The sequence below is a fragment of the Plectrocnemia conspersa genome, unplaced genomic scaffold (assembly GCF_051122295.1).
Source record: "Plectrocnemia conspersa isolate PC_06_02 unplaced genomic scaffold, ASM5112229v1 ptg000013l, whole genome shotgun sequence".
Classification (NCBI taxonomy): domain Eukaryota; kingdom Metazoa; phylum Arthropoda; class Insecta; order Trichoptera; family Polycentropodidae; genus Plectrocnemia; species Plectrocnemia conspersa.
In genome coordinates, this window is record NW_028277177.1 from 13,753,342 (window position 1) to 13,773,529 (window position 20,188).

The following is a 20,188-nucleotide window of genomic DNA, read 5'->3' on the forward strand; positions in this document are numbered from 1 at the left end:
TATTTATTTATTTTGCTGCATTACTGATTTATTTGGTGTTGTTGATTTTTCGTTATTTCTTTGCTTCTTCCTTAGGTTTTCGATCTAAAAATTCAGATCAAACACCTAAATTTACTGCTGCTAATTTATATTCGTTGTTATTCGCGACAAAAAATACAACCTATCCCTTAAATTTATGTTTATTGTCAAAATATAACCTATAAAGCGGGTGCTTTTGAAGGCAATGTTCCGCTCCTTTTGTTTATTTATGTATAAAAAGGGCTGAAGGAACTTATACCTGAAATACATCAGAACATACATCTCAAACAACCGTAGTTTAGTTCAAATTCAATATTTGATTTCGATTTTTACTTTTTTTTTTATACATATATTCGGGAATTTATCCTCTTTCGGCAGGCCTGAGTGTGAGGATCTTGTGTTGAGGGCGGAGGGAGTTGCAATTAATTTTATTGAAATATTATATACAAAAAAAAAACAATAATAAAATACGCTACAGGAGAAACGGTTTACGGAGTATATTATTCTGGGGCACAGACCTTCGGCGTCATATCATCTAGAAAATGCTGTCGGCTGAGTCCGTTTTGGTGACGTTATCCTTAGAATGGCAAGATGATTTTCTATTGATCATCAAGATCAAGAGGGCCTCGATGTCTCAAATAAGATTCGATTGAGTAAATGCAAAAACTTAACCCTAGGACATCTGCGGAATATTCACTAGGGATGACCGGTTAATTACAAAAGCTTGGTGAATGGCGGCCTGTTGCGGTTATGGTATTTTAAGAGACTTGGAGGAGGAGCGATTAGCCAAAGGTTAAAGAAACCATGACATCAAGCCAAGAATAAGGAAGTGCACTATCCTCTTTATTCTGCTCGATAATCTAATGTCAACTGTCCGACGTGGCTTAAAACTGTTTATATCCCTAGAGCTTTAGAAACATTTTTTTTAAATAATATAAAAATACTGTAATTATAAATGATTGTTAAGTATTTTTTCGTGTGTAATTATTAAAATCAGGACATAAATGAATAATACTGTATATCATATTAAACGTTAACTTATCTTTGTGGCAAAAATTTAATTATTACTAATATTTTAATCTTTAAAATGTTACCGGCTCTATCTTTAATAAGATCGTTTCAAACATATTGCAACAAATTCAAATGTCGTTTCATCAAATTCTACAATTTTAGGAGCTAAGCAAATTGTCATATACTCAGAGGTTACGCGGTCATATACAGCACGATGAGCAGTTTTAATAGTATATTTGAATAATATATATTTTAAAACCGAACCTGTTTATGTTGAATCGTTTTGTGTTTTGCCACTTTGCCATAAAATTGATAGGAAGGGCACATTTATTGTCTTTATGATTTTTTTTCTATCCTGGGAATGCGAATTAGAAGTTGAAGTTTGAAGCTTATCAATACATTACTATTGTATATCATTTTTATTCATGGATTGGATTTTATAATTCAATGTTTAACCGGTAGTATTATCTTTGTCTATTATCATATCAATTGAGTTGAATAAACATGCTGCAACTGGCATCACGATTTCTGTGACTCTTACATTGATTGACGCAAGTATTTCTCGTCTGTTCAAAAATGTATTGATAACAAAAAATATATGTGTCTGACTACATATTATTCTTTAAAAAAAATACTTATACATATTTTGAATTCATGTCGCTGCATAAAAATCATAATATTGACGCCTTCTCTTGAACAGTCGCTTTTATTTTCGCATTAAAAGCATCGCAGAGTAATGAAAAACCTCGTCATTTAATTTGCATCTCTTTCATTGAAAACACAAAGCTCGAATGGTTTTATTGCAGATTTTGAATTATTAAACGTGTGTTTTGCTAAAAATATACAGTGTAAGGTAATAACAAATATTATATATATACTAAATACAGTTAATGCTATCCATTAATTTCTAATTAATATTCTGTTTTAACTGTTAATGCGTAACTGTGTATGTACATATATTTTACATACCTAAACCCCAAGAGATGATTTATTAAACATTATATTCTATTACGCAGAATTCCTAGCACGTTGTATGTGCATTTATCATTGTTTTCGCGCGTTTCAATTGAACACATTATTAACTTTAGCAAACAACTCAGCACACAAGTGTGTCACGAAGTGGAACAAAGTTGAGAATCGTCGAGAGTTATGTATGGTATAATAAAACGATCCTCTCGCTTATACAGGATAATTGCATTAGCGTTAAACGGACGTAATAAAATTTGATTGCGCTGTAATTGGGATGTACAATAACAATTTTTCATACGAATTAAATTTCACAGCGTATCGTATGTGTAATTGCTGAGTGCGAAATCGTCCATTTGGGACCGTTAAGGGAGCACATATCTCTAAAATATGCGATCGGCAAAAATATGATCAAATTTATATACCTCCCATATGATCAAACTGTAACAAAATCTGATATTTTACCTGCAGTAGTTCTGATTTTAAAATAGTAAAATTACATACTGCAGTATCTTTATTTATATACCCAATTTAATTATTGCAGTTTACCTAAAACATTTAATAAATTTTAATGCAATAAAACTGCTTATGTCAAACACAGTTAATTGATTTTGTAAATAATTGTTTTCAAGATCAAGATGAAACAATTATTTATAGAACTTTTATTAACATCAACATCATACTACTGACCGATATTAATAAAACGCTTAGAATGATAACAATGGCTGCTTTTCGTGAAACAAGGGTGATATTAAAACATATTAATTATTACTTCTACGTGTTGCTTTGTTGTGTCTGTTTACACATGACTCATAATTATCATTAACCTGTTTGAATGTTACGGTTATATATACATATATACATCCTTTCATAGCTTTACATAATTTAAATACAACTTTCTAGATTCTTGATTAAAAAAAGCAATTACTAATTTTATTTTGTGTATTTCAGGGGCACACATGAATCCGGCTGTGACTATAGCACTGGCCCTGACCAGACAGGTGACACCCCTAAGAGCTGCCCTATTTGTGGCAGCCCATTGTGGGGGTGGCATAGCAGGTGCTGCACTACTGTACGGGTAAGTCACTCTATGTTTGTAAACGTAAACACGTAGTTACGCGATATGTTTCGTCCGAACGACTGAACTATAGTCAATTTTGATCCGGATGTTCAGTGGGTCAAAAGCAAAATTATTTACATATATTATCTATATATGATAATTTAATTTATTTACTCCATTTGATACATTTAAATCAGATTTTGCATAAATTCTCCTCGGATAGATTATTTTTCTCTGCTCTTTCTGAAGAGCCGCCTTCCGATCTATGTGCGTTAATATAACAAGAAAGGTTTTTTTGGACAAATCATTGGTTTATTTGCGTCGAATCTCAATCCCGTGGTACGCCGACTATAGAAAGCTACAATAGCTTATGTTTTTTATAGTATTTTTATTAAATAATTTGCCCCACTGTGTTCCGACTTGAACGATGCAAAATTACCCCGCAAAACCGCCCCAGTTTTCAATTAACCGCTTATCCGACCCAGTTTCATCCCCTGTGTTAATTTTCAGACGTCTTCAGTCTCGCAAACAAACTAATAAGCAGCGAAAAATAGGGGCGCATAAAAGTATATTGTACACATTTACTTTCACTCAGATATTATACATATTTTTCAATATCGATCCTAAAGTAAAAAGAGTGTTTATGCGAAAGTGTAGCCATGCGTATTTTTTTAGTGGTAGCTAAAACATTTTTTTTTCTGCACGTATGGAAATATGTCAACATCACAAACAAAAATAATATTCTTTATGCTTCAGTCGTATTCTTTCCTTTGCAAATTGCGATCTTGCCTAAGGGATGACGCGTTAGGGACATATTTTTTATACCAAATCGTAAAATTTGCAAAATTCAACCCTTCTAGCACACATAAACGCGGAAAACACAAAGGAACCTAAAGTATCTCTGCGTAAAGAGATTATGAACAGTTTCGAGCGGATATAATCAAATTTATATACCTCCCATATCGTTCGTATAATATAGCAAATAATAAAACTGTCCCTGAAATAGAATGATCAGATTTTTTATGAAAAAATATTATTTTTTATTATAATTAGATTTATACCTTAGAGATGTGCTTATGTTTTACATATTTTGGTCGTAACCTGAGGTATATAGATGATTCATTTAATTGTATCGAAAGCTGTGTTAGAGTACGCTCGGGATAAGGATGCCGGTTTGTTATTGTGTGCGTGTACATGTATATGAGAGGGAGAAGCGATGTAGCGTGTACTTCGTTGTCTCGCTTTCTCTTTTAAGGACAGTCGCTGATTCGTCAACGCTGGTATTCGTCATTAAAGTGCAGTGTGGCACAGAAGTTCGATCTTCTCTAGTGATTTCTTTTAAATAATTTTGGGTTGATATTGGTTTAACCCAGATATGCCCACTGTCTCATGGGTAGGTTACTAAACTCGCGCCACTGTTTTTTATTTATAAATGAAATTTTAAGAGAACAAAATTTCTTGGGCATATCTGGGTTAATTGATATCAAGGCTTCAAATATATACTGTAAGTTATTCGTTCTCTTACCCGTGGATTAAAATATTTTAATTATTTTTCCATTAATCCGTACGTTGTTGGTTTTTTTTACACTATTCTCTGTAAGGCTTAAAAAAGTTATTATTCTTATCTTTGCGCCAATGATAATTTTTTAATTTATTCAGTGGATTCTAATGATTTAATAGAGTCGTCGAGCCATTAAACAATCTGCGAATAATTTTTTTCCCCATTTTATATCTTTTTGCTGTTGAAGAATAGCTAAAGACTTTATTATTCTTTTGACCAGTGAAAGATTTTGAATTTTGCAAATATTTAATTAATGATATCAATGTCTGGTTTCTTCGATTATATAATATATTTTTAATTGTCCGTTGAAATTTACAACTTAGCTCAAATGTATGTATGTTAAATAAACATATATTTTCTATTAAAATAAAAAAAATTAAATATTCTGAGCGAAATTGTTTTGAGCCACACAGTTCACGCACACAATAACAAACCGGAATTCTTATCCCGAGCGTACTCTACTAGCAAGCACATAAAAAGCATTGAGCTAATGTTACTAAGTACTGTCAATGCAATTCTATAGATAAACAGAAAAACTAATATTTTGATAGTAATAATACTAATATTTTGTATTCTTGTAGTTATCTGTTTTTGTTCAATTTCTACTGCAATTTTTACGACTAAAATGTTATAAGAGCTATTATATTTATAGCATAAACTATATTAAAATGATATTATATAACCTTTAGCTATTATTTAAGACTATATTGGGAAAAAGCTCATCTAATTTGCAAGGTAAATCCTACATCACAATAACCTAGATTGACACTTTCTGTTGAAACCACTTTTAATAATCAAAGTTTTTCTGTATACAAGTGAATCATTTGCACGAAATTTATGACGACAATCGAATCGAACTTTTCATTGTTCTAAGTCGAAAACAAACCATCCGTCTTGTGAGACTGATAATAAAAAAAGGAGAGTTTATTTCGTTTGAGGGTCGAAAGACTCTTGAATGTTTCATGAGGCGAGTACCCAGGTCGATTTTTCCATTACATTTGAGGCAAACGTGCTCGTATAAATATCTTTTATAATGTTTACATACGATGAAAAATATTTACAAGAGCGTTGTCATATTCCTTTTGATCATCCGAGTATTAAAACATTTGGCGTCAATGTGATACAATGCACGGTGTTTATTTGGTGATAAAAGTGACGGTGTCTTGATAAATGTGAATTGAAAGAATGTTTTTGTGAATATAGTCTAGACTGGTCCAACTGATCTTTTTTCATATTCTATACATATTATTTTAATAAATTTAAACTTAATTGTTTAAAAATAGCACTTATATTTTTAATGGACGATCTGTCCGCTTTCGTCTCATCGATTTTCGCTTCAACAAACAACGGTCGGGATTTCGCCATTCACAAACTTTGGTCTAGGTACATACGTACAAATGCCTCGATGGAAACTTTCCTGTGCTATTGTCCTGGGAACAATGTTTTCTCAGTTGTGGCAAGGAATCGTACCTTCTTCATATTTATACCGACAAGAATCCGTTTTCTTGCCGAACAAAGACTTGTCTTCATGTCGTCAGTGGGAAATTAGTAATTTTTTAGAGCAATATTTGAAGTAATCTGAAGTAAATTCGTATTTAATGTTATGCTTATAATTAAATATTTACATTAAATAAATGTACCTGAAATATTTATATGTATAATTATTAAACTAAATACATATTATAATGACCAAATTTATTTCTATAACATATTTCTATAATTTATTTATTACTACGATTTATCTTCTTTAATTTATTTTTAAAACATATTTATTATTAATATTATAGTATACATTATCATCGAAATAATTCATAAAAAAAATATCAAAAATAGTCGCTCTATAATATTCAGCAAAATTGTCGCATCTTTATACGTGCATGAGCTCACCTTAATTTAAAAAATGATACCTGAGATAACTGACAATGGAATTCTTACCTCGGTCAAAAGGATCCATTGCATCAATAGGTCAGCTAGAAATTTACACAAAACCGTCACAAATTTTATTACCTGGACGTATCCGAGCTCAGGTAATAAAACCTCATCGTTTCGAAACTATTTCCAACCATGAAGCCTATCGATTTCGCGTAGATATACGCACATGTATTCGAATCACACCAGTTAATGCAAATCGTCTTTCTCGTGGCACCTGTCAACCTATGGAAAGCTTATTCTTTGAATACGCTTATCGACGTATCTAAACCTGTGGCAAAGAAGGGTTTCGAGCCGTAAAATGTGCCAAATATAGCACTCTCTGTGTCACTATTCCGTTTTATCGCTTCAGTATTATCGATAAGCTAAAAATTCATTACGTTTACCAGAGTATGCATAGTATACTATGAAAATGAATTTTGATAGACGTCATAAATATGTATTGTGTTTGTGACATAGTCGTGTTGCAGTTTGCCTTCGGGACCTATGTACACATGACATAACAGGAACATAATAGTAACACAATGTAATATTAAATAAAGCGGTGAATAATATAATCGAGTTTCTCGTACACGGGTGATACGATGCAAAGTATCTTTAAAATGTATGCTTTATACTTAAATGTAATAAAGCATGAACCAATTAAATATCACATCAAACTAATAAATTACCAGGTAAATGTCTGTTGACGAGGAACTGGGCAAAACAGTAAATATAAAAAAAATATCTGTTGACTGAAAAGATAAATGAAGTATATAATCGTATCTCTTGCTATATTGACATAATATTGTAAATAATTAATTATTTTCTTCAAACACGAGACGCTCGTTTTCTAATTTCCTTTTCGTTTACGAAATTGTGACACTGACATGGGAATAAAACATTACTATTCTCTCAATAATGAAATTGTCTCTGAAATGAAACGAATAGAATATTAATAATAATTACATTTAAATCACTTCTACGATTTTATTTCAACTAAGTGCTACTGATATTTTGCCTTATTTGTAGTGTTCTGAAGTTATCTAAAAAAATTTTCAATTGATTTTTTAAATCATGAATCTTACCTTTTTTCTTCTTACATATAGTCATTGGATTTGTTGAAGAAATGACGCATAAAGCTTTCCATAGAGTCGGCAAACATATTTTGTGAAGGGTTAAATCGTAAATATTTTAAGCTCAGTGGACAAGCAATCAAAACTAAATTTTTAGTTTCATTGTTTTTCCTTGTAGTTTTAAGTTGAATTCGTTAAAAATTCCTACAATATTCACAGCAAATAATAATTTCCAAAGCCATTCAGTATTCGATAATAGAAACTAAAGGCGGGGTTTTTCGTTTTCTATCACGAGAGCGAATAAAATTACCCGCTGACACAACTGGTTCAATAACACATGATAGATTGAAATATTTCCCACAAAGTACCTGCTAGTAAATAATAATACAATGAATAATCAGAGGCTTTGAACACACTGCATTGTCACAAGTCTTATATTTTTTTTCAAATTAATCCTTAACCTGTTCCATCTTAACCATTGGATGTGACTAGGGATTCCAATCCCGGGATCCCGAATCCCGGGATCCCGGGATCCCGGACGATTTTCAATACCCGATGAGTCCCGGGATTATAAAACATAATCCCGAATTTTTCGGATTGGTTGATTTATCAAGCACAATCGAATTATTATTGACAACATCGTTATATTTCGTGTACAAACTTGCGCGAGTTGCACGTGTCATCTGTGAATCTTTGAGGCTGTGAGTCTGAACGTGCTTTTTCAGCAGCAGGCTGCTTAGGAACCAAAATCAGATCAAGGCTAAATGATAAAACACTTGATGCTTTGATGTTACTTCGTGAGTTTTATTCAAAATAATGTTTTCAATTAATTGTGTATGAATGTACATAATATGTACATACATTGTCAAAAGCTCATTTTTTTCTTCTCAAATAAATATATAAGACCTTCCCTTTTTTATTTTTATTATAATATTTTCTATTTTAAGTCCAAGACTAAAATTATACGTACTTTATACATTGTACGTTATAAAAAACAGATGTAAAAATATATTGTATTATTCATTTTAAATTATTTTTATCGATAAAATAACATGATAAATATCCCGGGACTGGTCCCGGGATCCCGGGATCGACTAATTGCAATACCGAAATCCCGGGATCAAAATTTTGGCCCGGGATTGGAATCCCTAGATGTGACACATTTTAGTCGATTTCACTTCAATTATAATAAAAAGTACAAAAATATTTTCGTCTGTAGTTCTATTCATTAAAGTTAATTCTTTAGTCACTTGAAACATAACATTGACCCCTCGAATTAAAAATGTTGGACAAACCCTGATTCTCTTAGTAACTGTTTGCAATAGCATCTAATATTACTATGCGATTATTATTATTTGATATAGAGCGCATTGGAAAAAATCTGGATTCTGCAAAGGCACCGAGAAGTATGTGCCACCCGGGACGATCATTAAAATCCCCCCCTCCCTCCATACATTTTTTCAGGGTCATAAAATCAGCATTTCCTAAAATAAAATGTGTGTGTGTGCACGCATTCAGGGTTAAGAACCACATTAGACGATCCCATCGCGAATATGCCGCCCCCAAGCAAGTGCCGCCCGGGGCGCCCCCCCCCCCCCTCCCCATAGCTACGCCACTGCCGAGAATCTGGGTGAGGCCGAAACAAAACCACTTAAAATTATTTGCTCTGCTATTTAATTGCCTATCGATGTTACTCACAATGCCGCACCCTTATAATAATTGTTATTGCCGAAAAACTGATCGATGGAAATGTATTTATTTTGCCGGCCACATTTCTTCGGCTGCAACTATTAACAAATTAATAATTGAGCTAGCATTAAATGACTAGTTATAGCCTCATTTTTTTTACTTTAGCGAAAAAAATCGTAATGAAAAATTCCTTCTTTAACTTTCCAACTTTTACGATTGCTGCTTTTGAATATTAACGAAATAAGATCCTCATACAATAAACATAATGTTTTGTCGTCTAATTCGATAACAAAATCACACTCCATTTTGATTTAAAATCATGACATTCTAAATCCAATATTTTTTTTTTTGTTTTGAGAATGATGTAATGAATATTCGCGGGTTTTAAAATGAGAACGAAATACCGCAAAAAGCGTTACACCCAGTCGCTGTCGAATTATAATTGCGTAACGTTACAGTTGTATATGAAGCAATAGGAGCACCACAAACTGTCATATCTTGTAACTCCTTAATTCGACGGTTAGCCGTTTCGTTATAGCGCTTATTTAGATATTTTAACGAGTTTGAAAATGTAAAATTTAATCTTAGCTCGCGGGCCGTAATTTTCTGATCCCTGCTCTAGAGAACCGCAATGTATTTAATATTCGAAAAATCTTAGCTTACATATTTAATTTAAGCTTTCTTGTGAAGTTATTTTATTAACAATTGTACAACTTTGCCTTTCTGTCTTCATGACATAAAAACTTATCTCATTTTAGGGACAAAAACCGGATCTATTTAATGTTCGGCAAGGTTATGAATTGCATCTTGTTTTTTATATCAAGCAGATTGAATTGTAATTATTTATTAATTACTTTTTTTATCTAGATAATGGATTAACAATGTAGTTGTATTTAATAGAATAGATAATTGATTTTTGGTGATATTTATTTATTTGGTGATTGTAATTATTTACTACATAGGTTAGGTTACATTTTTATGCATTACCATAAGGGTCTTTAACCTTGCACACGTTTTCGCATTATAAATTTCCAAACATTGACGGAAACGAACGAATCGTACAGAAATAACGAAGCGCGAAGGAATCGCGGTCTCGTGCGGAGGCTGCATAATTAGAGGCGCGGACCCTCGTCCGTAACGAGCAGGTGTTTTTCGGTTCCGTTCATCAAACCTGTATGTTTTGTAAGCAAAAAAAGTATATATGAAAGAGCAGGTGCAGTCGGCGATTCGGTGTGCTTATAATTGAATAAGATTGCGTGCGACATGGACCAAAACTCCGTCGACTTATCGCAAAAGACAACAGCTGACGAGGACTCGAAAATGAGGTCTCTGCCACTTGAAAAACAAGCCTTGATACTGCATACATATATCTACAGTATGTAATGTATTTTTAAGATAAGCAGATGATCGAGCGGAGAGATTTTCTCGCAGCTGCCGATCGCCGCTCTGTGTGTGTATTTTATATAATACTTGCTGAGCCTCCCTTATCCCTTCGCAGATGGATCCGTTTCGAAGACAACACGTGGACTTTGATAAAAAAAATCAGACATCTGTTTCCTTTGAGGACATTTGGTGATGGGCGCCAAAACATGTGTGTGGTTTTGAAGCCCGATTTTATGTATATCATATTTGTGAGCATTTTAAAATTTATTAATAAGCAAACTTCGTTAATAAGCAAATTGGTTGAATATTCAACATCATCCTGAGAACAAACTGGTTGATGTTGAACAAACTGGTTGAATATTCAATATCATCCTGAGAATCTTTGTGTCAAGAAGTTTGCTATAAATTTCAGATATAAAGTCAGTTGCAATTCATTAATTTTACTCAATATACAAGATCTCCAGTTACTCAGTTGAGTTGAATATGCTTAAGTTTTAACTACAGACTATGTTTTTTGTTTAAATATTTTATCCAATTAATCTACTACTCATCCTAATAATTTAAAAAATATTTTATTTTATGTAAAACCCTCCATATGAATAGTTACATATACTTTTAGTCAAGAAACTAAACTTTCCAGTCTAAATAATGATCTCAATTTACTTACGTGGTAATGCGGTACTGAATAGCTGACACGTGTGCCAAATATGGCAGAGGATTTACGTTTACCATTTATTATATAAATATATTCTCATAACGCGGTCAAAACAAGCTGCTCATAATCAGCTTATGGCGAATCCTACAATTTGTACAGCTTAATTTGATCTCTCATATTGAACGAATTAGTATCGAATTATACTTTTAAATAAAAAACACCATTATTTGCATGTCACCGAAAATTCGTTCCACTAATTAGTATAGAGCCCCAGTGTTTGATCGAAGATTCTCTAAAAGTTTTTTTAAAAGAGAAATAACCTACATACTTACACATTTTAGCACTTTCATATTTTTCATTTTCTTACAAACATTTTGTTTCTCGCTTTTAGTGGAACGCGCCCCGAGCGAATTCCGTAAATTGCAACCTTATTTTGATGCTACAATTCCACATATGTACATACTATATATATAATACATATATTTCTGTATATTATTTTTTGTCGTATGGCTTTTCTAAAAAAATATTGATAAAAAGAATAAGAATAATATTAAAAAACCAACTCAAACATTATTTAGCATTAATAATATAATAATAATAAGGCTCAAGTGCCTGTAAATAATTTAGAAATTCCCATTCCAATTAAAATAAGTGTTATTGAAGCAATAAGTTGCGAAGATGCTACAATGGCGTCTGATTAACTAATTGTTAACTTTTTAATAAAAGAGTAGGTATTTATTTTTATTTTAGAAAATATGTAATGGTTATATTGTATAAATAAAAAAACGATTAAATTTGAAAAAAAAAATCCTGGATGTTCCAAATAAAATTCATTTTATTTAGCACGACTTTTTTAATCAAATACTTGCTAGTGTTGTAATCTACAAAAATATGGCAATTTATAGAACGTGAAAAAAACTCTTACCTTATTAATATTCAAATATAAATGGGGTTACTTTGTACCCCATTTAGGTCATCGGTCTTATTTTTATTTATATCTTATTACTCGAAGGTTTATTTAGTGTTGTAATTGAAAGTTTCTATGTTGAGAAATAATTAGTTACAAATATATTGTATGTTTTTATCATCAAATTAAACTTTAATAATGTTTTATATATTATAATACAATATATAGATTATCTATTTATTTTACTTTAAAATTTACACTTTTTTGCCTTTAAGCTTTTTTATGCAATAATCAAAAATCTATTTATCAAAATTATATTTTACAAATACTATTTTGGTTCTATACTTTACTTAAACTACTACAATCATTAGATCAATATCCTTTATTTGTTGTTAGTTTTATGCCATATTTATTATATTAAAAAATAAGGTACTTTTTTCTATTATCAAGTTTTTTTTTTAATATTGTTTTTGGTTAGGTTTATTTTCAAAAGGAATGTCTTAAGCTTGTTTAGTACAAAAAATATTATAAAAATGGTCCCCGATAGCATGAAAGTACTGATAATTTCATTCTAATTTCATTCATTGCTTTTAATCTAATGATACACATTGTATTTAGTAAACTTTTTTAATGTTATGATCAATATTAAGTAGTCCCTTAATAAATGTCGTAAAAAACACTTTTAATGTTTATTTTACTTTTAAGGATTTAAAATATATTTTTTTTCTAAATATAATATATAACTTTCACCCACCTCTCGGTCGTTTTTTTAATGTCAATAGCATAACATGTTGAAGGTTTTTATTCATAATATTCCAATAGCCCCCCTTTTATATCGTCTGCCTTTCGACTATTTTCCATGTTGAATCGATCTAAAAAAATGGTATTTGGAAGGAGAAAAATCTGGAGTATAAGATGGATGAGATTTTTTTGATTTTATTGAGAATCAATTTCGCAACATAGGAACGTGCATTGTCGTGTTGTAGAACTAATCGACTTCTATTGAAAAGTACAGGCCTTTTTACTTCCTCGTGATCAAGCTAATCACAATATAAACTTAATGTTATTGTTTGGCCATGTTTAAGAGTTTCGTAATGTACAATCCGTTTGCATTTCAACCATACAAATAAAATAATTATTAGGGCTTCTAGGTAGATTTTGCTACTTGTCGTACAAAACCCATTTCTCATATCCGATGGATAGTTTGATTAGGATTTGCTTCAATTTCTATCGTCTATCTTTGTTGGTCTTTCATGTCAAGGACTATTCTTGATATCGCTATTTTCCCTTCGATTTTTTTTTTTGAACTATCTTTGACATTAATATATCCGATGAATCGCATACCATTCCAAAAATGTTTTTTATGAAATTCATATTACATGCAATTTAGTATAAAGTGTTAACTTAGTGTAAATTCTGCCATCGTAAATTTAGGGGTTCAATTTTTTTGTTCAGATGTGTACCAACCTAGATTTAACAAAAAAACGTACGTAAAAAAATACGTCCAAAGCACGACTGACTGTTAAAATTTAAAATAAAAAACGACATTCATTTCGGGATTACCTAACAATGTTAACGCTACATTTATTTTCGAACATTAAATATGAATTAAAAAAAACATATATTTTAACTATTTAACTAGTAGGTGAATTTGAGTAACTTTAAACTATCATAAGGTAAAGTGATTTACTTATTTTTTAAATGGGCCATGTAGTTTGATTAATTACAATCGATATCTCAACAACAAAATAAAACATTTTTTGTATTATTGAATTAAATAATGTTAATACGGTCCTGTTAATTTATTACAGAACAAACCCACGGCGGTTTCGCGTAACACGTCAAAAACGTAGTACTGAGTAATTAATCAATTCTTAATTAAGATACAGATATCGAAGCGGACCATTAACTCTTGTAGGGCCTCTGGAGTTGGGTTATAATTTAATTTAATACGTATGTTAGAGATTATTTCATTTATTTTTATTATATTTTTTATAATATATGTTATACTAATTAACCTGTGCCGTTGGAGCAATTTTATATGACAAAAAACGAACCCTCATTATATAAAGCTGAAGTGTCTAAATGAAGTCATTTGGATTTATATTATATATGTATATTATAGAGGAATATTATAATCTTGATCTTTCTTTGGCATTGTGGCTTTTACGTCAAAGCGCGTTATAGCCCAAAATCCCCTATGTTGACTATAATCTAACCAATCTAAACAGGAAAGCCTGTTTAATTCCAAAATTAATCCGCTTCATTAGGCACTTTGTTCCATTAGTGCACTTGAATCGATCGAACGTGTACTGCGACATTTTACGTGTACGGAAGAAAAATATACACAGAAATGCTTTTCCATAGTAAAATAAGCAAACAAAAGTAATTTTGTATGCATACGACGTTTGACGCTTGTTTATTTCGTACGCTGTTGTATAGTGTTGTCGAAAAGTAACACGGGTCGTTTCGTGTTGCTTTTTTTAACAACGCCAAACAATTTTATACAATTCATACATGACCTGTAGTAATTTCTGGGATCGTTATGGAAATGTTAATTAAAAGGTAAATTATATTTGTGATAATTAAATGTTCAATTCAGAATATTTTATGTGTATAGAACAATATCAAATTCGTGGTAATTAAATTAAATAATAAAGTGGTTTATTTAAGAACATAACAGAGTATATAAAATTTGTTTAAATAAACACTATTTTAGGGCAAATATATTTTGTTAAAAAAAAGATATTCTATTTTGTAATATTCAATTGTTACTTAAAATCATGTTGTGTTTTTTAAAAACAGACTGCTTAAAATTATGGCGTGTGAGAATATAAGTGTAATTAATTTATATATTTAGTAAATCTAAAAATAATATATTTATTTATCTACCTGCGATCAACTTTATAATGTTCTACGCAAATTTTAAATTTTCATTGTTATTTTTATAACAATAGAAGGATTTTAAAATATGTTCTTATTTATTTATTTTTCTTTGACACTGCCACTTCTTACGAAATCTCAAAAATCCAATGATGCCATTATCTTAAATCATGAATCGAATTTTATTGAATTACTATTTCGTTTCTATAGCATTAATAATAGAACACATAAAAAAATATTTGGTATTTTTAAGCTAACTGTGTATATTCACACATAATCCATAGGGCATAATAGGAAAACTATTACTTGAAATTTTAATTAAATCTAGTAATCATTGTTCTCAATTGGTGCTACATATACAATAGGCGCTGGGTATAATGGCGTCGCTTCCCATTATATAATATAATACGACTATGTATGTATGTAATATGTACATATTTCTGAAGCACTATAATTTAATTGCGAGAGGCTTATTAAAATTTTCTGATGCGTATTGCTTATATTTTTCATTGATTCAGTTATAATTTTCAAATTACACTATTATTTCTCTAAAAATTCAATCAAAGTCGACAAAGTTGATATGATATTGACCTGACAACGAGGAATATTATTATTAAATATAAGATAGAGCACAATCTGTTGAGTTATATACATAGCTAAATATACCATATTTATTTAAATTTTATTGCTAGAAATGTAATATATGGATACTCGGAACAAAACTTTTCACATATAATATAGTCGCCGATGCAATAGGGTTTCATCCCCATGTGAGCTCGTTCAACGAAAATCCCAAACACACACACATAACATAAATAAAGATTTATCTTTAAAAACCGTACATCACGTCCGTGCCGTAAAAAATGAGGAAGAAAAAACGTGAACGTGACATTATCCGCTGCAAAAATTTATAACGGGGCCAGGGTGCCACACTAAATTATTTCGTTTCGGGGCAGTGAACGTATCGATATGCGATCGCCTCTCGTTGTACACCCCAAATATTCAGGACTGCAAACGTAACGAACTTTTTCACAAGTATCTCTATTTCACTCATGATCCTCTCGACCTGACGAGTGGGAGCGAGACGGGGGGTTAGTGTGGAATTCAGAAAGGAAATAGCGTCGAGGCTTCAGGGCGAATGCTTCCGCTCTCATTCTATTCGGTGTGCACATTTCAGTGTGCTAAAATTGAAAATGGGAAAATTTGCATGGACGCAGGGTGGTTTTCCTTCCTCGGTTAGTGAATAGAAATCGAAGAAAAATGAACGGAAAATTAAAAAGTGCTTTCGCATTTCTCGTCTCGCTCTGTCGAAATCGCCGCCGAATTGTAATGGGAAACGGAGGAAAATCTATATTTATGCATGTTATAATATAGGATGAGCCCAAAGCAATGTACTAGTTGATTATTATCGTGCTTCAAGGAAAAATTTCTACCTAAATTTAAGTTTTCATATATTTAAAATTTTCGATCCATTTGGTTACTATTTAATAATATTTTATACGCACATGTTTATGAAAAAAAGGTAAATTACATGATGCAGTTAGGGATTCCAATCCCGGGCCAAAATTTTGATCCCGGGATTTCGGTATTGCAATTAGTCGATCCCGGGATCCCGGGACCAGTCCCGGGATAATTTTCATGTTATTTTATCGATAAAAATAATTTAAAATGAATAATACAATATATTTTTACATCTGTTTTTTATAACGTACAATGTTTAAGTACGTATAATTTTAGTCTTGGACTTAAAATAGAAAATAATATAATAAAAATAAAAAAGGGAAGGTCTTATATATTTATTTGAGAAGAAAAAAATGAACTTTTGACAATGTATGCACATACCTATGTACATTCATAGACACAATTAATTGAAAACATTATTTTGAATAAAACTCACGAAGTAACATCAAAGCATCAAGTGTTTTGTCATTTAACCTTGATCTGATTTTGGTTCCTAAGCAGCCTGCTGCTGAAAAAGCACGTTCGGACTCACAGCCTCAAAGATTCACAGATGACACGTGCAACTCGCGCAAGTTTGTACACGAAATATAACGATGTTGTCAATAATAATTCGATTGTGCTTGATAAATCAACCAATCCAAAAAATTCGGGATTATGTTTTATAATCCCGGGACTCATCAGGTATTGAAAATCGTTCGGGATCCCGGGATCCTGGGATTCGGGATCCCGGGATTGGAATCCCTAGATGCAGTATATGCATTATGCTTTCAGAATATCGCAATTTCAACAATTCAAAATATTGTAGTGGACGACACTTAAAATTTGGATTAGTTAAAAGCAATTTTTCACGATTTAGGTCTGATTCATAGTTTTGCAGCAAAGTGATATTATAAATTATAATTCTTAAGGGCGTTGTTAGCTTAAACCGTTGATTAATATAAAAATAATAACAGAAAGAGTATATTCCAAGATCATTCTGATTAAATATGTAGATTGGTGCCTATGAAATGTCGGAAAATTTCATTAGGAATTTATTTTTATTTTTATTTTGTGATAATAATATACCTCCTTAAAAAAATGATATAAATATATACTATATTATATAAATGATTACAGAAATTTTATTTTTATTTTATTCTGTTATATTAAAAGGCATTTATTTGACGCTCAACAAGTTTCATTAACTTTCTCTCAGCATTATATTTAAAAAAAAATCTGAAACGTATATTTTAATCCAAATATACCAAAAATAATTTGTCGAAAAGATGTAACTAAATCTACGTATCATTTAAAATATAAATTAAAATAATTGTTATACACAAAACGATAATCTAATTTAGCTAAATAAAAAGTATGCGATTTTATAAATAATTATTATTGCTCAACTTTTGGTCTCACTATACACTGGTCGAAATTCGACACTGTCTAGTCATAATAATACACACATGAGTCGATCGGTCAAAACACATTTTAATGCTTCATTGAAAACCAATGAGTCGGAACGACATATCGTAAAACGTAGGAGGGTTTGGGAATTCGTACATTGCGTTAAAACTCAATAACGTTGCAAAAAGTTTGTTTGATCCCTTTTAAAACACACTCGAATCTCAATCAAACTTTCAAAGTGAACTTCTATATATCTGTATTTTTAAAGTTATTTTTAGTAACATGTTTAATTTTATTATATCAGTAAAAAATATTTACGTTTTTTAAAGCGATAATAATTTTATCACACTCTCAAGGCAATCATGGATATTCGACGCCTTAATTGACCTGTTAACTTATGCAGATGACATTCGAAACTCCATCAATAATTGAATTATGTCAATGTCAGTTATGCCTGATAATGCGGTTAACGACAATTGAGAGCTGTTCAGATATTATGTAAATTATTATATAACTTAAAGCCAGACTTTTACAACTGCAAAATATAATATCGAGTTACAGTATTAAAAACTATTATTAAATATAGAAATATAAATATATAAATATATCAAAGATAGAAAGTTTGCCTCTTTTTTATATCTTAACCACTTCTTTTTAAATCATATTAATGGTCATTGTCTCTCATTTTCTAATATTTCATCAGTATTTATTCGATACAATCTTTAACTCAATTTTCTTAAAATTGATACTATTGAGTACTGAAAATATTTAATATATTTAAAGTTTCACTCGGTATTGATGTTGATAAATTATTTAAATAGAATGTAATAAACACTGATTGTAAAGATTTTTTTTGTATTCAATAAGCTGATATTTATATATAATATATAAATGCAAGAATATATAGTTAAGGTTGCTAGACGTTGACAGCTTAAAATCAATATATAAAAAATATATTATACTCGTAAAGGCACATATCCCTTGCCGTTGTATCAACAACGTACACCCATCTTCATCTTGGCGCGTAATGCGTTACCAAAGCGTAAATCTATCATACGCACCTAGACGAAAAGTTCCACGTCTGCGGAAAGCTTCCATTTTCCATGGGGATAGTGTGCGTGCGAAAAAAGCGAAATCGCCGAAATAGCAGAGAGAGCCCTGATGATTTATGACTGAGTCCTCTTCCTCTCTGTTCTCCGATAGTTCTCGAGCCAGTATCCACATCGTAACGACCCAAGTTTCACTTTCGACCGCCAGATACCTCTGCTCGTGTTTTTGTTTGCCAAAGCCGCGATAAAAGCCTGTTTGTGAGATCGAATGCGTCCAAACGTGTTTACTAAAGCTTTAGCATATAGGTAAAATGGCACTCTGTGGCGCGGTATTCGTAAAGATCCGCGATTACATACGAGATACGAGTTGTTATTAGCCCGGCGTTAGTCGTAAAGATTTAACCCTTATAAATTTATCCAACCCCCCGCCGACTGTATATAGGGTAGGCACTAAAAGCCTCCGTTCGCTCACTTCACTTCATAAGTTCAAGTTTGAACGAGCAAGTTTTAAAGTGAGACCGAGATCCGCTAGGGAGAAACGCGTATAAATGCATTTTTCAAAGATTAGTCAAAACGGAAACTAGATATACATATATATGTGGGGTAAATGGTTTTTGCGTGGCTCAAGTGATTATTCCATGAATTAAATTGAAAGTCGAGTCAATTTATATTGTAAAATACGTAACAGATACGCCATAGTTCGTTAGAATATGCTCATGTAATACCATCAACTAAAATAAATATATTATAAAACGTATTTCGTATTATTCCAATCCATATTCCATTGGCTATAATTAACTACGTTACCCACAGAAAAATACGTAAATTATATCTGTTTAATTTCAGAGTATTAAAATCACAATTATAAGAAAGTCAAGACATTTAAAAAACACAAAAAAATAATTCATGGACATCATCCCAGCGCTAGGTTCTCCACCACCGCTCGGAGAAAACATCTCGCCATTTATCGTCTGTCGCAATTGTAAAACTGTAACTAGATTCTACCAAGCGTCTCACTGGATACAAAGTCACACCCCTAGGGTTCTCAAACCTTAAAATACCGATTTTTATTCGGATGGCCTTTTATCCGAATAAAAATCGGCGCAGGGATGATGTCCGTAGAAAGTCCTCAAAAGCTTTGTAGATGGCGTGACAGCGATAGTATAGCGGAGGAT

General features: G+C 31.4%; 1 protein-coding gene across 2 annotated transcripts in view; it reads left to right on the top strand.

Annotated features, from left to right (window-relative positions):
* Positions 1-20,188, top strand: part of bib (MIP channel family protein big brain) — a 100,491-nt gene that overhangs the window by 17,884 nt on the left and 62,419 nt on the right. For both annotated transcript variants that reach the window (XM_088201311.1, XM_088201312.1), the window contains exon 2: positions 2,947-3,073. In XM_088201311.1, the coding sequence (XP_088057437.1) occupies positions 2,947-3,073 (127 nt within the window). The remainder of the gene's footprint in view (positions 1-2,946; positions 3,074-20,188) is intronic.